Genomic DNA, 18,833 nt, shown 5'->3' with positions numbered 1-18,833 from the left:
ACCCTGTTACCGAGGCACTTACACTTTTGGGCATTGCCATTGTTTGTGCCCTTTTTCTCTACATTTGAAACAAATGACCTCTGCCTTTGCAGGACAGTCTCTCATAACATGCCCTTTTTCATGGCATTGATAGCATTCTACATTGAACGCCATGCTTTGAGGTCTAAAGTTTCCTCTAGGTGCATCAGCACCTCTGCCCCTATAGAAAGTACCATGGCCACTGCCCTTATCATAAGAAGTGCTACGACCACCTCTAAAATTACTTGTCGCATAAGCACCACGACCCTGACCCCTGTAATAATTTCTTCCTATGTAATACTGGGGCGCTTCCTGCTTTTTCTCCATCTGGTCTATTCGATGGTTCAATTGTTTAAGCAATTCTTTCATTTCCGATAGATCAGACTGCTCTTTCTTTTCAACATTTACAGCAGGTTTACATGTTTTCGTTTCCCCAACTGACTCCTTCATATCTACTTCTATCTTCCTTAATTCTCGCTTAAATTCATCGTATTCAACCAGCTTGTCACATTGGTAAGTTGACAGATGCTTCAAATCCTTTTTTAATCCAGCATGTAGAACAGTTTTCAACACATCCATGTCAGATCGTTTCAAAGCCTTCAGATGTATGGCAGTTTCAAATAATTCCTCTAGCCTAGCGGCATAGGCTGAAACAGACTCTCCTGTCTGTTGTTGGCTAGAATAAAATTTCCGCATTACACTTTCACGCGACTCTATACAACCATATGTGCTGTCAAGCTTCTGCATGACTTCTTGAAGAGTCACATCAGGTCCTAGACGACGTAGTACATCGCCAGCACTTCCTTTCACAGCACGTCGAACACCCAATAAAACTTGTTCTGATTTGAACACCTTGCTGTTGACTGTGGCCTCCACCTCATACTTGAAAGTATCCCATGTGACTTCCCCTTTCCCTTGATCTCCGAAGAATATGGACAGTTTTGGGTATTGATAACCCACTTTAACTTCAGTCGCTTTAGGCACAACATGTTCCGGCTCTTCACTTTTCACACTTCCGAACGCTTGTGCAATTCTTAGCATATCTTGTGGAGTGTCACACTTCGGTTGGATACCAAAAATTTTCAAGGCTTCCAACAACTTAACTTCGTCCTTTGTTAAGTCTACCGGTCCTGTCGCCATGTTGAATTTTCCTTCTTCTTGTTGCTCCTCCTCAGAATCAGCCATTTAACAAACTTTTCCACTAAGCAGTTTAATGTTTATAACTATGCACAAAGTTTAAATGTCACTCACTATTAATTGTCTTTCACACATAAAAGTCAAAATCACTTTTTAATAAGTCTATAATACACCTGTGGAGCACTGAATGGCCGAAGATTTTCACTATGTCTGTAAATTTCAATATCCAAAACAACCCGTTGTACAAAAAATAAAATGTCAAACAGCACAAAATAATACAATCATGATAACATTCATTCACAATAAAATTCACATATCTTAAAATGTAAAAGCAGTATACTTTTATGTTAAAGTTATAAAGGCATACACTTATCACAGCTATGATCAATGTAATTAAAAAGTTTAATTTTTTTTTTTTTTTTTTTTTTTTTTTTTATTATTTATTTTATTTTACTTATATAATTAATTTGTATTAAATAATTATTTTATTTTAACCTCTTTAAACAGTTTAAGTGTGTTTAATAAAATTATTAACTTTGATTTAATGAACTATTTAACAATAGCTTTAGGGTAAATACGGTATTGCACAAGGTGCGCTTATTATGAAGTATAAAAACTTTACGGTAAACCGAACAATGTTTGTAATATCTCCTGTCGTTCAGAAAATTCCCAATTTCAATTATACAGAACCAAGTTATAATCCTAATCTGTGGTAAAACTACAGAACAGGATGAAAAAAACACTTAATTAAACTATGAAATGTGTCGGTCATACATGTATTTGCATATATATGTATGAACTCTTTTTCTGAAAAGAAATATCTGACAAGAGAGAAAATTGGTTGGTCATGTTGGTCATGTTATTAATAGAATCTTAGGTTTGTGGTCATTTTGTATTGAATTTATTTAACTCGTCATCTAAATAAAGATAAAAACTCGGCAAGCTTCGTTTTTATCTTTATTTAGATGACTCGGTTAATAAATTCAGTACCGAATGACCACTCATGCAAGATCCTATATTTATAAATATGTGATAATATTAATCATGAGAGATTAAAACCAATTGACTGCATTAGGAAACTGATCCTGGTGCAGATATGAAAAAGAGCAAATGCATTGTAAATCACCTCTAGATTTTGCTACCCCTTTCCTTGTGACACATCATATTTAATAGATTTGGAAAAAAATGAATCTGTCGACACTTTACAATAAATATTTAAAGGTTAGAAAAAAATGTATATAATACATACATTTTATATTACAAAGAAAAATTAACACTTTCACTAAATAACATTGGATTAAACAAATATAGACATGAAAAATTCCCTCGCCATTAACCTGTGCCTTGCTGTTTCAGCTGATGCCACTCCGTACTGTCAGGCCAACCCCACGGCCATTGTGCCACTGAGTGACAACTGCGCCCAGTACATCAACTGTTCTGTGGTTGCCATGGGAACCATAGCTGACCCTGTCCAGGAGTGCACCTACCCTGACCTCTTCTCCAAGGTTACCCTGATGTGTGTGAACTTCACCACGTTGCCCTCTTGTGATGGTCGAAGGGAACCAATGGCTCCATGTGAGTAATTGTTTTGACAAGCTCTATTATTTTTATTATCCTACATTATCATGCCCCTCTCCAAAAACTATTTAAAGTAAAACATTAAAAATGGCAGGCATTGTTCATTATGAAATAAAGTTGCACATGTGCGATTTATATTGTCCTAATCTACAAACTACAAAGTAATTCGCCTTTTTCAAGTTAGACATTTATAACATAATTCTGCATTTAACAACATGCAGTGTAAGGGAATATTTTTGTCACTATTCTGACAATTTTTAGTTATACCAAACTCGCTTTTCCCCTTGCACTATCCCATAGACCATGCATTATTCAATAGTAGCATTTTGTTGTAATAAATGTCTTAAAAAATAGCCAGAATATTTAGATTTACCACATATCTTCAAAAAAGGCTGTAAATTGAATAAATAATTGCTTTCTGATCAAATACAAACTTTAAGAACATTTCGGAACAGCTTTTTAACGTAAATAATTATAAATGTTTCCTGTGCATGCATACGTGCACTTTTTGTGCCTTGATCTATTTGTCGAACTTTATATGATTATGATTATGTATAATGTCTCATGTATTAGTTTTTACATATATGTTTGTGATATTGCTTTTTTCTATTATTTGTTATTGCTGTTACTTTGTGTATGTAATTATATTGTTTTGTAATCAATATATGTATATTATAAATATAAAATAAATAAAAATAATACATTGTATTTAGATTTATCGTCTTAAGATTAGCGTGTGTGTGTGTTGAATATGTTGCATTTTAAAAACAGTGCCTAAATAAATAAACCTTTTGAATATTAATTTTCAGGTGAGTATAAGCAGAACCTTTGCTCACCACTGCAAACCCCTGGGTGTACTCCCTGCCCCTCACGACTGCCCAGCTGTGTGGGGGTCCCTGACGGGGACCAGCCGTTTCCAGGGCAACTGTGGGCAGACAACTTTGTTCACTGCTATAGAAACCGCACCCTGGGTGTGGACAAATGTCCTGCGGGGTCAGTGTTTGACCCCAACACCAGGCAGTGTACATCAAGTATTAACTCCAGTAAGTGAGCCAGTCATTCTTGTATTGTGTTGGTGAAATTCTGCTATAAATGAGTAGATTTTGTGTTTGATTTTATTAGAGTGCATACATGTATGTATAAATTTATGCAGTCAAGTACACATTAGTTCCCAGGTGATATTTTTATGCTCCCCTTCGAAGAAGAGGGGGTATATTGCTTTGCTCATGTCGGTCGGTCTGTCGGTCCACCAGGTGGTTGTCAGACGATAACTCAAGAACGCTTGGGCCTAGGATCATGAAACTTCATAGGTACATTGATCATGACTCGCTGATAACCCCTATTGATTTTGAGGTCACTAGGTCAAAGGTCAAGGTCACGGTTACCAGAAATAGTAAAATGGTTTTTGAATGATAACTCAAGAACGCATACGCCTAGGATCATGAAACTTCATGGGTAGATTGATCATGACTTGCAGATGACCCCTATTGATTTTGAGGTGACTAGGTCAAAGGTCAAGGTCATGGTGACCCGAAATAGTAAAATGGTTTCCGGATGATAGCTCAAGAACGCATTCACCTAGGATCATGAAACTTCATGGGTTGATTGATCATGACTCGCAAATGACCCCTATTGATTTTGAGGTTACTAGGTCAAAGGTCAAGGTCACGGTGACCCGAAATAGTAAAATGGTTTTCGGATGATAACTCAAGAACGCATACGCCTAGGATCATGAAACTTCATAGGTAGATTGATCATGACTTGCAGATGACCCCTCTTGATTATGAGGTCACAAGGTCAAAGGTCAAGGTGACCCGAAATAGTAAAATGATTTTCGGATGATAACTCAAGAACGCTTTTGCCTAGGATCATGACACTTCATAGGTACATTGATCGTGACCCGCAGATGACCCCTATTGATTTTCAGGTCACTAGGTCAAAGGTCAAGGTCACAGTGACAAAAATCGTATTCACACAATGGCTGCCACTACAACGGACAGCCCATATGGGGGGCATGCATGTTTTACAAACAGCCCTTGTTGTTAATAAGGACAACTTTTTCTGGTGGTGTATGAAAAATTTAAAATCATTCCTATCAATTATCAGGACCAGACCTTTCAGTATGAAACATGTTTCTAAACTTAACCCTTTGCATGCTGGGAAATTTGTCGTCTGCTAAAATGTTGTCTGCTGATTTTCTAAAATTAGCATTTTCTTCGTTTTTTTTCCAAAGAATACTATCAGAATAGCAAACACTTTGGATCCTGATGAGACGCCACGTTCTGTGGCGTCTCATCTGAATCCAAACTGTTTGCAAAGGCCTTCAAAATTCGGTTCCAGCACTGAAAGAGTTAAATGCTATGTCTAGAAAACATCGACTCCTTCTGCCAAGCCAATCCAACAGCTGTGAAGACAAACCCATCAAACTGTGCCCAGTTCTTCAATTGTTCCGATCTTTCATCTCGCTACGGGCACTTTCTGGAAGAGTGCACATATCCCATGCTCTTCTCTAATACGACCTTGACCTGTGAAAGGTTTGAATCTGTGAACTGTAAAAACAGATCTGAGCCGCAAGCCCCTTGTAAGTATCATTCACTTCTTGGTTTGTAAGGTCATTTCATGTATTGATTATATGTAGAAATGAAATATTAACAACAGATACAATTTATATCGATTGACATAACACTCTTAAATAATTGTATTCAGAAATGTCTGAATAAGATTGGTGGATGTGTAAATTATGTGTTTTTTCCTGACTGATTGTTAACCATTAAATGCAGAAACATGCTTCTCAATTCTCAAGTAAATTACAAGTATGTCAGTAAATAGATTCCTACTTTTTGGACTCAGTTATAGCAAAACTTTGACCCCAAAATCAAACAAACCTGTTAACAAAAAAACTGACGGAAATATTTCAGGTGAATATCTACAAAACCTCTGCAACCCATCAGACCCAAATTGTGTCCGATGCCCTGATAGGTTACCAAGCTGTGTGGGTCTAGCAGACGGGAACCAGCCCTTCCCCAACAGGATGTGGAAACCAGACTACGTTGTCTGCAACAAGAATAGAACCAATCTACCCACTCAGAAATGCACAAAGGGATACTTCCATCCTGTGCTCAAACAATGCACAGAGGACGTTAACAAAAGTACATTTATTCAATTATTATGCCCCCCTTCGAAGAAAAGGGGGTATATTGTTTTGCTCATGTCGGTCCGTATGTCCGTCCGTCCACCAGATGGTTTCCGGATGATAACTCAAGAACGCTTAGGCTTAGGATCATGAAACTTCATAGGTACATTGATCATGACTTGCAGATGACCCCTATTGATTTTGAGGTCACTAGGTCAAAGGTCAAGGTCACAGTGACCCAAAATAGTAAAATGGTTTCCGGATGATAACTCAAGAACGCTTATGCCTAGGATCATGAAACTTCATAGGTACATTGATCATGACTGGCAGATGACCCCTATTGATTTTCAGGTCACTAGGTCAAAGGTCAAGGTCACGGTGACCCAAAATAGTAAAATGGTTTCCGGATGATAACTCAAGAAAGCTTATGCCTAGGATCATGAAACTTCAAAGATACATTAATCGTGACTCGCAGATGACTCCTATTGATTTTCAGGTCACTAAGGTCAAAGGTCACGGTGACCTTAAATAGTAAAATGGTTTCTAGATGATAACTTAAGAACGCTTATGCCTAGGATCATGAAACTAAAGGTACATTGATCATGACTCGCAGATGACCCCTATTGATTTTCAGGTCACTAGGTCAAAGGTCAGGGTGACTCATCGTAGAAAAATGGTTTCTGGATGATAACTCAAGAACGCTTACGCCTAGGATCATGAAACTTCATTGGTACATTGATCATGATTCGCAGATGACCGCTATTGACTTTCAGGTCACTAGGTCAAAGGTCAAGGTCACAGTGACTTGACACAGTAAAATGGTTTCCTGATGATAACTCAAAAAAGCTTACGCCTAGGATCATGAAACTTCATAGGTACATTGATCATGACTCGCAGATGACCCCCATTGATTTTCAGGTCACTAGGTCAAAGGTCAAGGCCACAGTTCCAAAAAACGTATCCACACAATGGCTGCCACTACATTTGACAGCCCATATGGCGGGCATGCATGTTTTACAAACAGCCCTTGTTTATATTTGTCTTCATTGTATATCTGTGGGTGTAATTATTTGCAATATCATTGTGTAGTCAGGTAGTAAAATACAATAAAAACACAAACTTCTTTATGAATGTACATGTATTCACCATTTTTAGCCTATCTATTTTTTGAAAAAAAATTATGAGCTATTGTCATCACCTTGGCGTCGGCGTCGGCGTTGGCGTCGGCGTCCGGTTAAGTTTTGCGTTTAGGTCCACTTTTCTCAGAAAGTATCAATGCTATTGCATTCAAACTTGGTACACTTACTTACTATCATGAGGGGACTGGGCAGGCAAAGTTAGATAACTCTGGCGTGCATTTTGACAGAATGATGTGCCCTTTTTATACTTAAAAAATTGAAAATTTTGGTTAAGTTTTGCGTTTAGTTCCACTTTTCTCAGTAAGTATCAATGCTATTGCATTCAAACTTGGTACACTTACTTACTATCATGAGGGGACTGGGCAGGCAAAGTTAGATAACTCTGGCATGCATTTTGACAGAATTATGTGCCCTTTTTATACTTAGCAAAATTGACAATTTTGGTTAAGTTTTGTGTTTAGGTCCATTTTATTCCTTAAGCATCAAAGCTATTGCTTTCATACTTGCAACACTTACTAACTATCATAAGGGGACTGTGCAGGCAAAGTAATGTAACTCTGACTGGCATTTTGACAGAATTATGTGCCCTTTTTATACTTAGAAAATTGAAAATTTGATTAAGTTTTGTGTTTAGGTCCACTTTATTCCAACAGTATCAAAGCTATTGCTTTCATACTTGTAAGATTTATGAACTATCATAAGGGGACGGTGCAGGCAAAGTTATGTAACTCTGACTGGCATTTGGACGGAATTATGGGCCCTTTATACTTAGAAAATTGAAAATTTTGTTAAGATTTATCTTTTGGTCCACTTTACCCCTAAAGTATCATAGATATTGCTTTCATACTTGGAACACTCACAAACTATCATAAGGGTACAGTAAAAGGACAAGTTGCATAACTCTGGTTGTCATTGTTACGGAATTATGGCCCTTTTTTGACTTAATAACTTTTAATATATGGTTAAATTTTGTGTTTCGATCCACTCGAAGTATCAAGGCTGTTGCTTTCAAACTTCAAATACTTAACATGCTATCATGAGGTTACTGTACCTGGCAACTTGAATTTTACTTTGACCTTTGAATGACCTTGACTCTCAAGGTCAAATTATTAAATTTTGCTAAAATTGCCATAACTTCTTTATTTATGATTAGATTTGATTGATACTTTGATAAACTACTCTTACCTGACATACCACAATAGACCTTCACCCAAACCATCCCCCGTGCCCTCCCCCCCTCCCCCCCCTATTTTTTTTTTTTTTTTTTTTTAAGATCATCTCACAAATGGGATCCGACCAAATACCCTCACACTATACCCCCCCCCCCAATTCTTTTTTGTTTTTGTTTTTTTGTTGTTTTGTGTTTAAGATCATCTCACAAATTATCACCACATCGCCCTCACTATAACTAATACCATACCCCCCCCCCCCCATTTTTTGTTTTAAAACGGTTATGTTTGAAATAACTGTCCAAACCATCGCACCCAAACCCCCCCCCCCCCCCCTAATTTTTTTTTTTTTTGTTTTTTTTTTTTGAAGATCATCTCACAATGACCACCACACCACACATATACCCCCACACTACACCCACCCCCCCCCCCCCCCCCCCCCCCCCCACCGCCCCCCCCCCCCCCCCCCCCCCCCACCCCCCCCCCCCCCCCAATTTTTTTTTTTTTTTTTTTTTTTTTTTTAAGATCATCTCACAAATTATCACCACACACCCTCACACTATACCCCCCCCCCCCCCATTTTTTTTTTAAAACGGTAATGTTTGAAATACCGTCCAACCATCGCACCCAAACCCCCCCCCTCCCTATTTTTTTTTATTTTTTTTAAGATCATCTCACAAATGACCACCACACCCTCACGCTATAAACCCCCCCCCCCCCCCCCCCCCCCCCCCCCCCCGATTTTTTTTTTTTTTTTTTTTTCGCTTTTTTGGAAGATAATGTTATAAATGTCCACAACCCACACCCCTCTTCACTCCACTCCTCCCTCCTTTGTGATTGAAAATGAGAGTCCCTTCACCTTTAAAAAGAAAATAGATGAGCGGTCTGCACCCGCAAGGCGGTGCTCTTGTTTTAAATATATTCATCTCTCTAGATTTTGTCTTATGTCATTTCAGACAATAGATACGTTCTTCTTTCTAACCATAAGCCAGTCATCCATGATGTAGTGAAATGTTATACATTCTAGTTAGCATTCAGGATTGTATACTAGTAGGACTAGTAGAAATTTCACATATTTTCTTAGTTTACATAAAGATCCATGCAAGTGGATAAGAACAAAGTATAGACTGAACGTATGGCTCATTTCACACAGCTGATGCTAAGGACTATTGCCATGCCAACCCAACAAGTGTGCTACCAATGGCTAACAACTGTGCCAAGTACATCAACTGCAGTGCATTCCTTGTGGGTGACGTACCTGACCCGGTCGTTGAGTGCATGTATCCTGACCTCTTCTCCACTGCAACCCTGCGCTGTGAGAAGTTTGAGAGTGTCGTCTGCAATAAAAGGAAGGAACCACAGGCACCTTGTATGAATTATTTACATTTACTTAAGATTTTTATGTCCCCCACTATATTAGTGGGGGACATTATGTTTTGGCCCTGTCTGTTGGTCTGTCTGTTGGTCTGTCTGTTGGTCTGTTGGTCTGTCTGTTGGTCTGTCTGTTTGCGCCAACTTTAACATTTTGCAATAACTTTTGCTATATTGAAGATAGCAACTTCATATTTAGCATGCATGTATATCTTATGAAGCTGCACATTTTGAGTGGTGAAAGGTCAAGGTCATCCTTCAAGGTCAGAGGTCAAATATATATGGCCAAAATCGCTCATTTTATGATTACTTTTGCAATATTGAAGATAGCAACTTGATATTTGGCATGCATGTGTATCTCATGGAGCTGCACATTTTGAGTGGTGAAAGGTGAAGGTCAAGGTCATCCTTCAAGGTCAGAGGTCAAATATATGTGGCCCAAATCGCTTATTTTATGAATACTTTTGCAATATTGAAGATAGCAACTTGATATTTGGCATGCACATGCATCTCATGGAGCTGCACATTTTGAGTGGTGAAATGTCAAGGTCAAGGTCATCCTTCAAGGTCAGAGGTCAAATATATGTGGCCCAAATCGCTTATTTTATGAATACTTTTGCAATATTGAATATAGCAACTTGATATTTGGCATGCATGTGTATCTCATGGAGCTGCACATTTTGAGTGGTGAAAGGTCAAGGTCATCCTGCACAAGTTCAAGGTCATCCTTCAAAGTCAAACGTCATATAGGGGGACATTGTGTTTCACAAACGCATCTTGTTCTAGTAATTTTCATTCATGGTTTTTATTCAAGTATTCTCAGTGTGGCTCATGCAAGAACCGGGGAGCTTGGTTAAGGTCAAGGTCAGAATTCGAGGGCAAAGGTCAAACATAAGATTTTGATTGACACTTTGTCCAATCTTTATCTCAATATTCACTGTAACTCCAATATAACGCGAATGACGGATTTCATTTTCCATAACATGTAACGCAGTGTAATTGTAAACAGAGATTCATTTTCATTTTTGCCCGGTATCAGAAAGTCCCCGGGAAGCACGTTTTTTACATGACTGAGTATGATGCAATAAAACATTTGTTTGTACATGTATCGTATTGCATTTAATCTAAATTTAAATTCGCTTGTACGATGAAAGCTCTGCCCCATAATGCACTGTTCTCTTTACACTTCTGAAAAATGGCGTATACATATGGTTGTGTTTTTGAAATTCTTAAACATATTTATCGTCATCAATGTTCAAGTTTATTTTTTTGTAAATCATAATTTTATTGGATTATCGGATAAATGTGCACATTAGAAAAGTGGTATGTATACTATTATCCATACTATTTGTTTTATATGCATGTATTGACGAATGACAGCACAGCATGGCAATGCACAGGACCTATATTATAGGCCATACTATACCTGTGTTATAGCCCCCTGCAATAAATGAGTTCAAAACGTTTAAGCTGTCCGTTTATAACGCTGTAGCTTTGCTTGGACCCCATCATCCGCGTTATATTGGAATTACAGTGTAGTACATTTTTGACTGGCATGACTTTATGACAAATGCACACTTGTTTGTTATATTTATTATAATTCTTTGCGGGAAAAATTTCAAGTAAAGTTATTAAATATATTGAAGATAACTCATTGAAAAAAAGTACTTCATTGATCAGGTGAGTATGATGCCAACCAGTGTGACCCGGGCAATCCCCAGTGTGTGCCCTGTGCTACACGACTGCCCTCGTGTGTGGGTCTGGCAGACGGTACCCGTGTATTTCCGGGACGGGAATGGAAACCGGACCACATTACTTGCTACAAGAACCGAACTGTGCTGCCCACAGACAGATGTGCAGATGGTTTCTTCCATCCTGTCAAAGAGCAGTGTACAAAGGACATTGATAAAGGTGCCTTTTGGTAGATTTTAACATAATTTTATATATATTTTTTGGACTTTTTGGCGTCAAATTGTTGTATTTATTATATTCAACAATTGATATGTTAATGCAAGCAAATGGCTTTGAGAATGTTTATTTGTTAGATTTTGTGTCCATCTTGAAACCTATTTTTCAAAGAAAATAAAAATATGATGGAATAAGTGTGTTCAAAATGTTTTATTGTCCTTTTTTTTTTGTATGGGGATATTTACCAGTATTATTTCAGTGATTTATTAATATAATACCAAATATAAATATTTTGTTCACTTGAATATTTTACTTCCAGTGGATGCGTTACCATACTGTCAGGCCAATCCACACGACATGATCCCCATGAGGAACAACTGCGCCCAGTATATCGACTGCCCCCACGTGCTGAGTGCCAACCCCACTGACCCAGTGGGCGAGTGTACATACCCTGACCTGTACTCAACTGTGTCTAGAGCCTGTCAGAGGTTCACCACGGTAACATGTGGTACCCGGCCTGAACCCATGGCCCCATGTAAGTGGTTGCAAAGTTTTTATTATTATATGTGTGGCACTCTGACAAAACAGGTAGTAATCCATTTGAGCAAAGTGTTGTTTCCACTTTAATGGAATTAGTTATTTAACGGAAGTCTCTTCTTTACAAAAATCCAGTCAAGGCGGAAAGTGTCATCCCTGATTAGCCTGTGCGAACTGCACAGGTTAATCTGGGACGACATTTTACGCACATACAATAAGCCTTGTTTTTTATGATCATAGCTCATATTCTTATCACCTTGTATTGGAGAGGATTTTTAGAAAACACTCACGGAAATTATCAACAAAACAATTAAATGCAGCAAGTTGTTACTTTGTTCTACTTTCATAAGGAGTGCAAAAAAAATTACCGTCAGAAGTTTTTGACAAAATTTGGGTTTGAATCAGGATTCAAACACTACGTGAAACCTGCTATTTATCACAGGTGAATACGAACAGAACCTCTGCCCCCCTAACAACGCCTCCTGTGAACACTGCCCGCTGCGTCTGCCCAGCTGTATAGGCCTGTCAGACGGTGCCCAGCCCTTCCCCACCCGCCTGTGGCTGGCAGACTACATACAGTGCTACAGGAACCGGACTGTGGCCATAACCAAGTGTCGACAGGGAACCATCTTCGATCCAATCCAGCAAGCATGCGTTTCTGATGTACCTCGAGGTAAATTCACAGCTACAGTGCATACAAATGCCAAGCCATAGCAACACTAAGATAGCAGCTGATAATTTTTGACAACCAATCACAAGCGCAAGATGACTACTTCAGCTTATTACTGTAGAATAATTTTGCATATATAGACATATGTTTTGGTTAAATATACAATATTTTGTTTGTTTTTCTTGACTGTTTTGGTTAGTTTGTTTTACATGTTAAAAACAATATCTTTCCAATAGTGTTGTAAATCCATTAACTATGCCCCCCTTCAAAGAAGAGGGGGCATATTGTTTTGCACATGTCAGTCAGTCGGTCGGTCCGTCCGTCTGTCCGTCCATCCGTCCACCAGATGGTTTCCGGATGATAACTCAAGAACGCTTAGGCCTAGGATCATGGAACTTCATACGTACATTGGTCATGACTGGCAGATGACCCCTATAGATTTTCAGGTCAAAGGTCAAAGTCACAGGGACTCGAGATAGTAAAATGGTTTCCGTATGATAACTCATGAATGTTAAGGCCTAGGATCATGAAACTTCATAGGTACATTGATCATGACTAGCAGATGACCCCTATTGATTTTCAGCTTACTAGGTCAAAGGTCAAGGTCACAGTGACTCGAAATAGTAAAATGGTTTCCGGATGATAACTCAAGAACGCTTAGGCCTAGGATCATGAAACTTTATAGGTACATTGGTCATGACTGGCAGATGACCCCTATGGATTTTCAGGTCACTAGGTCAAAGGTCAAGGTCACAGGGACTCAAAACAGTAAAATGGTTTCCGGATGATAACTCAAGAATGCTTACGCCTAGGATCATGAAATTTCATAGGAACATTGATAATGACTGGCAGATGACCCCTATTGATTTTCAGGTCACTGGGTCAAAGGTCAAGGTCACAGTGACTGGAAATAGTAAAATGGTTTCCGGATGATAACTCAAGAATGCTTACGCCTAGGATCATGAAACTTCATAGGTACATTGATCATGACTGGCAGATGACTGCTATTAATTGTCAGGTTACTAGGTCAAAGGTCAAGGTCACAGTGACTTGAAACAGTAAAATGGTTTCCTGATGATAACTCAAAAATAATAAGGCCTAGGATCATGAAACTTCATAGGTACATTGGTCATGACTGGCAGATGACCCCTATTGATTTTCAGGTCACTAGGTCAAAGGTCAAGGTCACAGTGACAAAAAACGTATTCACACATTGGCTGCCACTACAACTGACAGCCCATATGGGGGGCATGCATGTTTTACAAACAGCCCTTGTTATTACAGCCTTTAGAGTCATGAGAAACTCAATTGATAATAATGTCGTTGCGAAGGACTATGAAAATCTATGAATCAGTGAAAAGTTTATATAAAAATTAAAAAAGTAATATGGAAAAGGTGTCATGTAAGGAAAACGAAAGCCATGCTTAACGTAAGGCATCCTTTATAATAAAAGTAAGTGCTAACTGGAGAAACCAATATGTTTAACATTTTAACATTATCTCTTCCATAGACAAGATGGAAAGCTACTGTCAGGCGAATCCCACAGCAATAAAGAAGGACCCAGATCATTGTGCACAGTATTTCAACTGCTCAGAGACCAACACCACCTTGGGCCACCATTTAATGGAGTGTAAATACCCGGATCTGTTTTCCGACACTACCCTGAGGTGTGAAAGTTTTGAAACGGTGTTGTGTGCAACTAGGAATGAGCCTAAAGCTCCGTGTAAGTCATTAGTATCATTTTATTTTTTTGAGAAAATATACTTTATTTACCTTGTACAGGTCAATGCCATCCTGCTCCATACCGTACACACAATTAGGTGTTAGTAGCATAGAATTTAAGTTAGTATTTCCTGAGAGACATACAAAAACACTATGTATTATACTATGAATGTAAAAACATTGTAAAAATCATACCACAATGATTCATTGTATTATAATAAAGTTATATGCACAAATAGCACATATCATTTTTAACTATCTAGAAGGTTAATAGATATGTATCATATTATATTAGCTTGAATTCTCGAAGAAAAGGTCACTGTTAGTATTGAAGAATTGTATGTAATCAATTACTTGTGCACTTTACCACTTAGTTACATATTTTGACACGTTTGTAGTCCCATAGAAAGTTAAATTTAATTAGACCTTTCTTACTAGATTCAAGTTTTAAATGCTTCATTTTCAACTCTAAGATACTGATGAGCAGCAAACAGCATAAAACCTGAACAGACTGTGAGTTACTTGCAGGCTGCTCTAGTTTTATGCTGGTTGCACATAGCCATTTTCACTTTGCTTCAAACTGGGAAAGGGTTAATATCTCAAGAACCACTGAGCTATTGCGATTAAGCACCTATACATTGTACCACAACCTCATTTTTGTTTGCATATGGGGCACATTGTGTCAAAGTCAACAGTCAAGGGTACTGTTAGTCAATGTAGACAAAATGGCTTCCACTTAAAATAAGCTGGAGTCGTCTCATAGGATATTTTGCAATTTAAAAATACGTAATTACTTGATATCTAAATGACTAACATATAGGAGGCATATAGTTTTTTGTTGTTTTTTTAAAAGCGAGTATATACAATTTTGTCAAATATAAATGAATTTATACAAGATGTGTAAAAAACATATTATATCTATCTTTCAATATGTATAAAATAAAAGTTCAGAAAAACATGTGTTGAAAAATGCGAAATAAGCCAGATATTTAATTCTGAAATCGAAAACGGCTGTACTGTCGAATTTGCCAGCATGTATATCATTCAGGTACGATGTGAATCTAAACTTAATTTAACGGTTCATTTTAAATTTCTGCAACAATATTTATTCATATGACACACGGACACTAACTCTGGTCCTAATAAAAAGACGAATGCGTCGGTTATTGTAGGAAAATATGTTTGTCACAATCAACTCGGGGCGCTAATTTGTCTTTGCTGCATTTTATGAAATTGGTTTTTAATGTATCCTTTTTCTTGCCTATTTTGTGTTATTGTAACATATTTTATCAATTTATTATAATTAAACACATATAATAAATCGCATATACTCGCTTTAAGGCAGAATATCAGACAAGAATAAGAAAAGACTTTCACGTTGTTTTCTGACTACTCTTCTGATATTTATTGTCAATGTGACATGTGTTTTAAATCGTCAAATATTGCAGAATCTATAATTTCTTACAAAATCAAACCTATTTGTTTACACCAAAACAAAAGCAACAATTAATTGTCAATATTCACACAGCAATTTTTTTTGATTGAATTTGGCATTATAATCTTTTAAGTTTAGTGTTTTCATGCTAGTGAAGAAACTGGTCTGAACAGGAATTGCTGTAGAGACTTTTTCTTTGAACATCAATTTGTATGGTTCTGTATGCATGTCACTGTCTATGTCCATTATCTTTTTATTTGCATGAGTAATATGATAATTAGCCATAGCACTCCTTCAACCATTAACATGTGCTACCTGGCAATTCATATTCAGGTGAGTACAGTCAGAATCAGTGTAACCATGGCAACACTTCCTGTGCCCCATGCCAAGACCGTCTGCCCAGCTGTGTGGGTCTGCCAGACGGTGCACAACCTTTCCCGTCCAAATTGTGGTCTGCCCAGTATGTCGTCTGCTACAAGGAGAGAACCACCGAGCTCAAGCAGTGCCCCAACAACGGGTTCTTTAATCCCACTAGCAAAAAATGTGACAATACTGTGCAGAGACGTGAGTTACATTTCACATTACAGAAAATGCTACATTTCTCTCATCAGTCACTTATTGGGATTTAAAATATATAATATTGTGGTGTAGGTTTGTAAAAATTATACTAAAAAAATATAGGAAGGTATATGAGTCGTTATTTTATGCTTTTCGGTGGTTTATAGAGAAATATCAGTGAAATAAAACTGATATTTCACTGTTTTAAACAGTGAAAAATAGCAGTGAAAATTATTGATAATTTTCACTGTTTTACGTGACGAAATGACGTCATTATACCCACAAATTCTCTGGGTAAACTATTTTACAACGTAAATAAATGTTGAAAAAAAGCATAAAATAAAAAGAAAATTTGTTGGATTCGGTGGAATGTCGATTTAAATTCACGAGTGATCATAGAAAATAATATTCTCACTTGTGGTGCACCAAATCCAACAAATATCCTCTCTTTATTTCTCATTTCTGGTTATATTTATACTCATAGTCATGTTTGGACGATATGAATGGTGAAAAAATACCATCAAAGAACCCTAGTAAAACAAGGACACATTCCTTCAGCTGATGCTAAGCCGTACTGCCAGTCCCATCCTGCTGCCGTGGTAACCCTGCATGACAACTGCGCCCAGTACATCAACTGTTCTGCGTACATGGCCGGTTCCTTGGCTGACCCAGTGGTGGAGTGCACATACCCAAAACTGTTTGATGATAATACATTGACCTGTAGAGACTTCCAGTCTGTGACCTGTGGGGCTCGACCGGAACCTAAGGCGCCATGTGTGTACTGTCAGTCTTTTAATTGAGAGTTATTGATTATTATCCCCCGCCATTGGCGGAGGGATATTGTTTTGGCGTTGTCCGTCTTTCCGTCCGTCCGTGCGTCTGGAGACATATCTTGGAAGTGCTTTGGCGGATTTCATTGAAACTTGGTATGAGTATATATATATATATATGGATAAGAGGATGATGCATGCCAAATGGCATTGTACACCATCTGTTAATAACGGAGTTATGGCCCTTTGTATTTGGAAAAAATGCTTTTTTGAGTGTCAAATATAACACTCCTGTGTCCAGAAGCATATTGGTGAGGGATATCAATTCAACAAATTTGCTTGTTTTTATTAAGATTGTATTTTTGCCAATTTCTGCTTACTGGTGCACTCCCTAATTTTGCCTGTGTTTATGACAACTTAACATATGCATTAAATGCAGAGGAAGTTAATATCGTACTTAGCTTGCACATTGTTGATGCCCTGCATTGTATTATAATAATCTGTGATAAAATTGAATCATCATTTATCACATGCTATACCCTATTTCCCATGTAATACAATCATTTCATATTTTTTTATATTACACATGTGTAATACAACATTTTTAAACGTTTTCATTGGCTTAGTTTTCGTTTATTGACCAATCGCATTTTGTTATTTTGTTGAAATGATGTCACGAAATGTAAACAACATTCGGGATTTATCATTATGTTTGCGTAAATATTTATTTAATTTGCTCAATTAAAAGCATGTGATAAAAAAGATCTGACACTCGTTGTCATATCATACCATATTTTATTAAATTCGTCCAGGAAATTCGTAAGTAAGCACGCCAAAGGCTCGCTTACTAACAAAATTCCTGAACTCGTTTAATAAAATATGGTATGATAAGACAACTCGTGTCAGATCCTATATGTATTGCACAGATATTTGATCGTTATTATATGTTTTTTATGTGAACATTGTGATTGAAGAAATTCTACATATTAAGCTGGTAAATGCACATAAAATACAAATCACTTGAGTTAAAAAATGTGAATGTGTTATTCCAACACAGGATATTAATTTGTAAGCTCTCCAAATGGACTCTCTTTTAAATAATTATATGCACATTTTATTTACTTGTTAACATTTTCTTGTATGCTCAGTGTTTTTAGCTCAACTGGCCAGAGGCCAGCGGGGCTTATGTCATGGTCCTGTGTCCGTCATGCGTGCGTTAACTTTTCCTTAAAACATCTTCTTCTCCTAAACTACTGGTCCAATTCTGATGAAATTTCTCAGGAATGTTCCTGGGGTGAACCTCACTCAAATTTGTTCAAATTATGTCCCTGGGGTCAAATTTGACCCTGCCCTGGGGTCACAAAATTGAACATATGCTTATATAAGGCCTATTTTGTGAAAACTTTCAAAATCTTCTCGTCCATAACCATTGGGCCTAGGGCTATCAAATTTGGTATGTACAGACATCTGAAAGTCCTCTACCAAATTCTTCAAATTATGCCCCTGGGGTCAAATTTGACCCTGCCCCGGGGGTCACAAAATTGAACATATGCTTATATAAGGCCTATTTTGTGAAAACTTTCAAAAAATTTCTTGTCCATAACCATTGGGCCTAGGGCTATCAAATTTGGTATATTAAGACATCTTATAGTCCTCTACCAAATTTCTTCATATTATGCCCCTGGGGT

The 18,833-nt window shown here is 37.6% G+C and overlaps 1 protein-coding gene across 5 annotated transcripts in view; it reads left to right on the top strand.

Annotated features, from left to right (window-relative positions):
* The window catches only part of LOC127859481 (uncharacterized), a 152,076-nt gene that overhangs the window by 50,541 nt on the left and 82,702 nt on the right, over positions 1–18,833 (top strand). For 4 of the 5 annotated variants that reach the window (XM_052396930.1, XM_052396931.1, XM_052396933.1 and 1 more), the window contains exons 18-28: positions 2,512–2,730; positions 3,543–3,776; positions 5,102–5,314; positions 5,652–5,882; positions 9,328–9,543; positions 11,226–11,456; positions 11,773–11,988; positions 12,433–12,663; positions 14,171–14,383; positions 16,151–16,381; positions 16,934–17,149. In XM_052396930.1, the coding sequence (XP_052252890.1) occupies positions 2,512–2,730; positions 3,543–3,776; positions 5,102–5,314; positions 5,652–5,882; positions 9,328–9,543; positions 11,226–11,456; positions 11,773–11,988; positions 12,433–12,663; positions 14,171–14,383; positions 16,151–16,381; positions 16,934–17,149 (2,451 nt within the window). The remainder of the gene's footprint in view (positions 1–2,511; positions 2,731–3,542; positions 3,777–5,101; positions 5,315–5,651; positions 5,883–9,327; positions 9,544–11,225; positions 11,457–11,772; positions 11,989–12,432; positions 12,664–14,170; positions 14,384–16,150; positions 16,382–16,933; positions 17,150–18,833) is intronic. The other variant, XM_052396934.1, reaches the window with a different exon arrangement.

Source organism: Dreissena polymorpha, chromosome 15 (assembly GCF_020536995.1).
Source record: "Dreissena polymorpha isolate Duluth1 chromosome 15, UMN_Dpol_1.0, whole genome shotgun sequence".
In the NCBI taxonomy this organism is placed as follows: domain Eukaryota; kingdom Metazoa; phylum Mollusca; class Bivalvia; order Myida; family Dreissenidae; genus Dreissena; species Dreissena polymorpha.
Note: the sequence above shows the minus strand (reverse complement) of the source record. Positions and strands in the feature narration are given on the sequence as shown.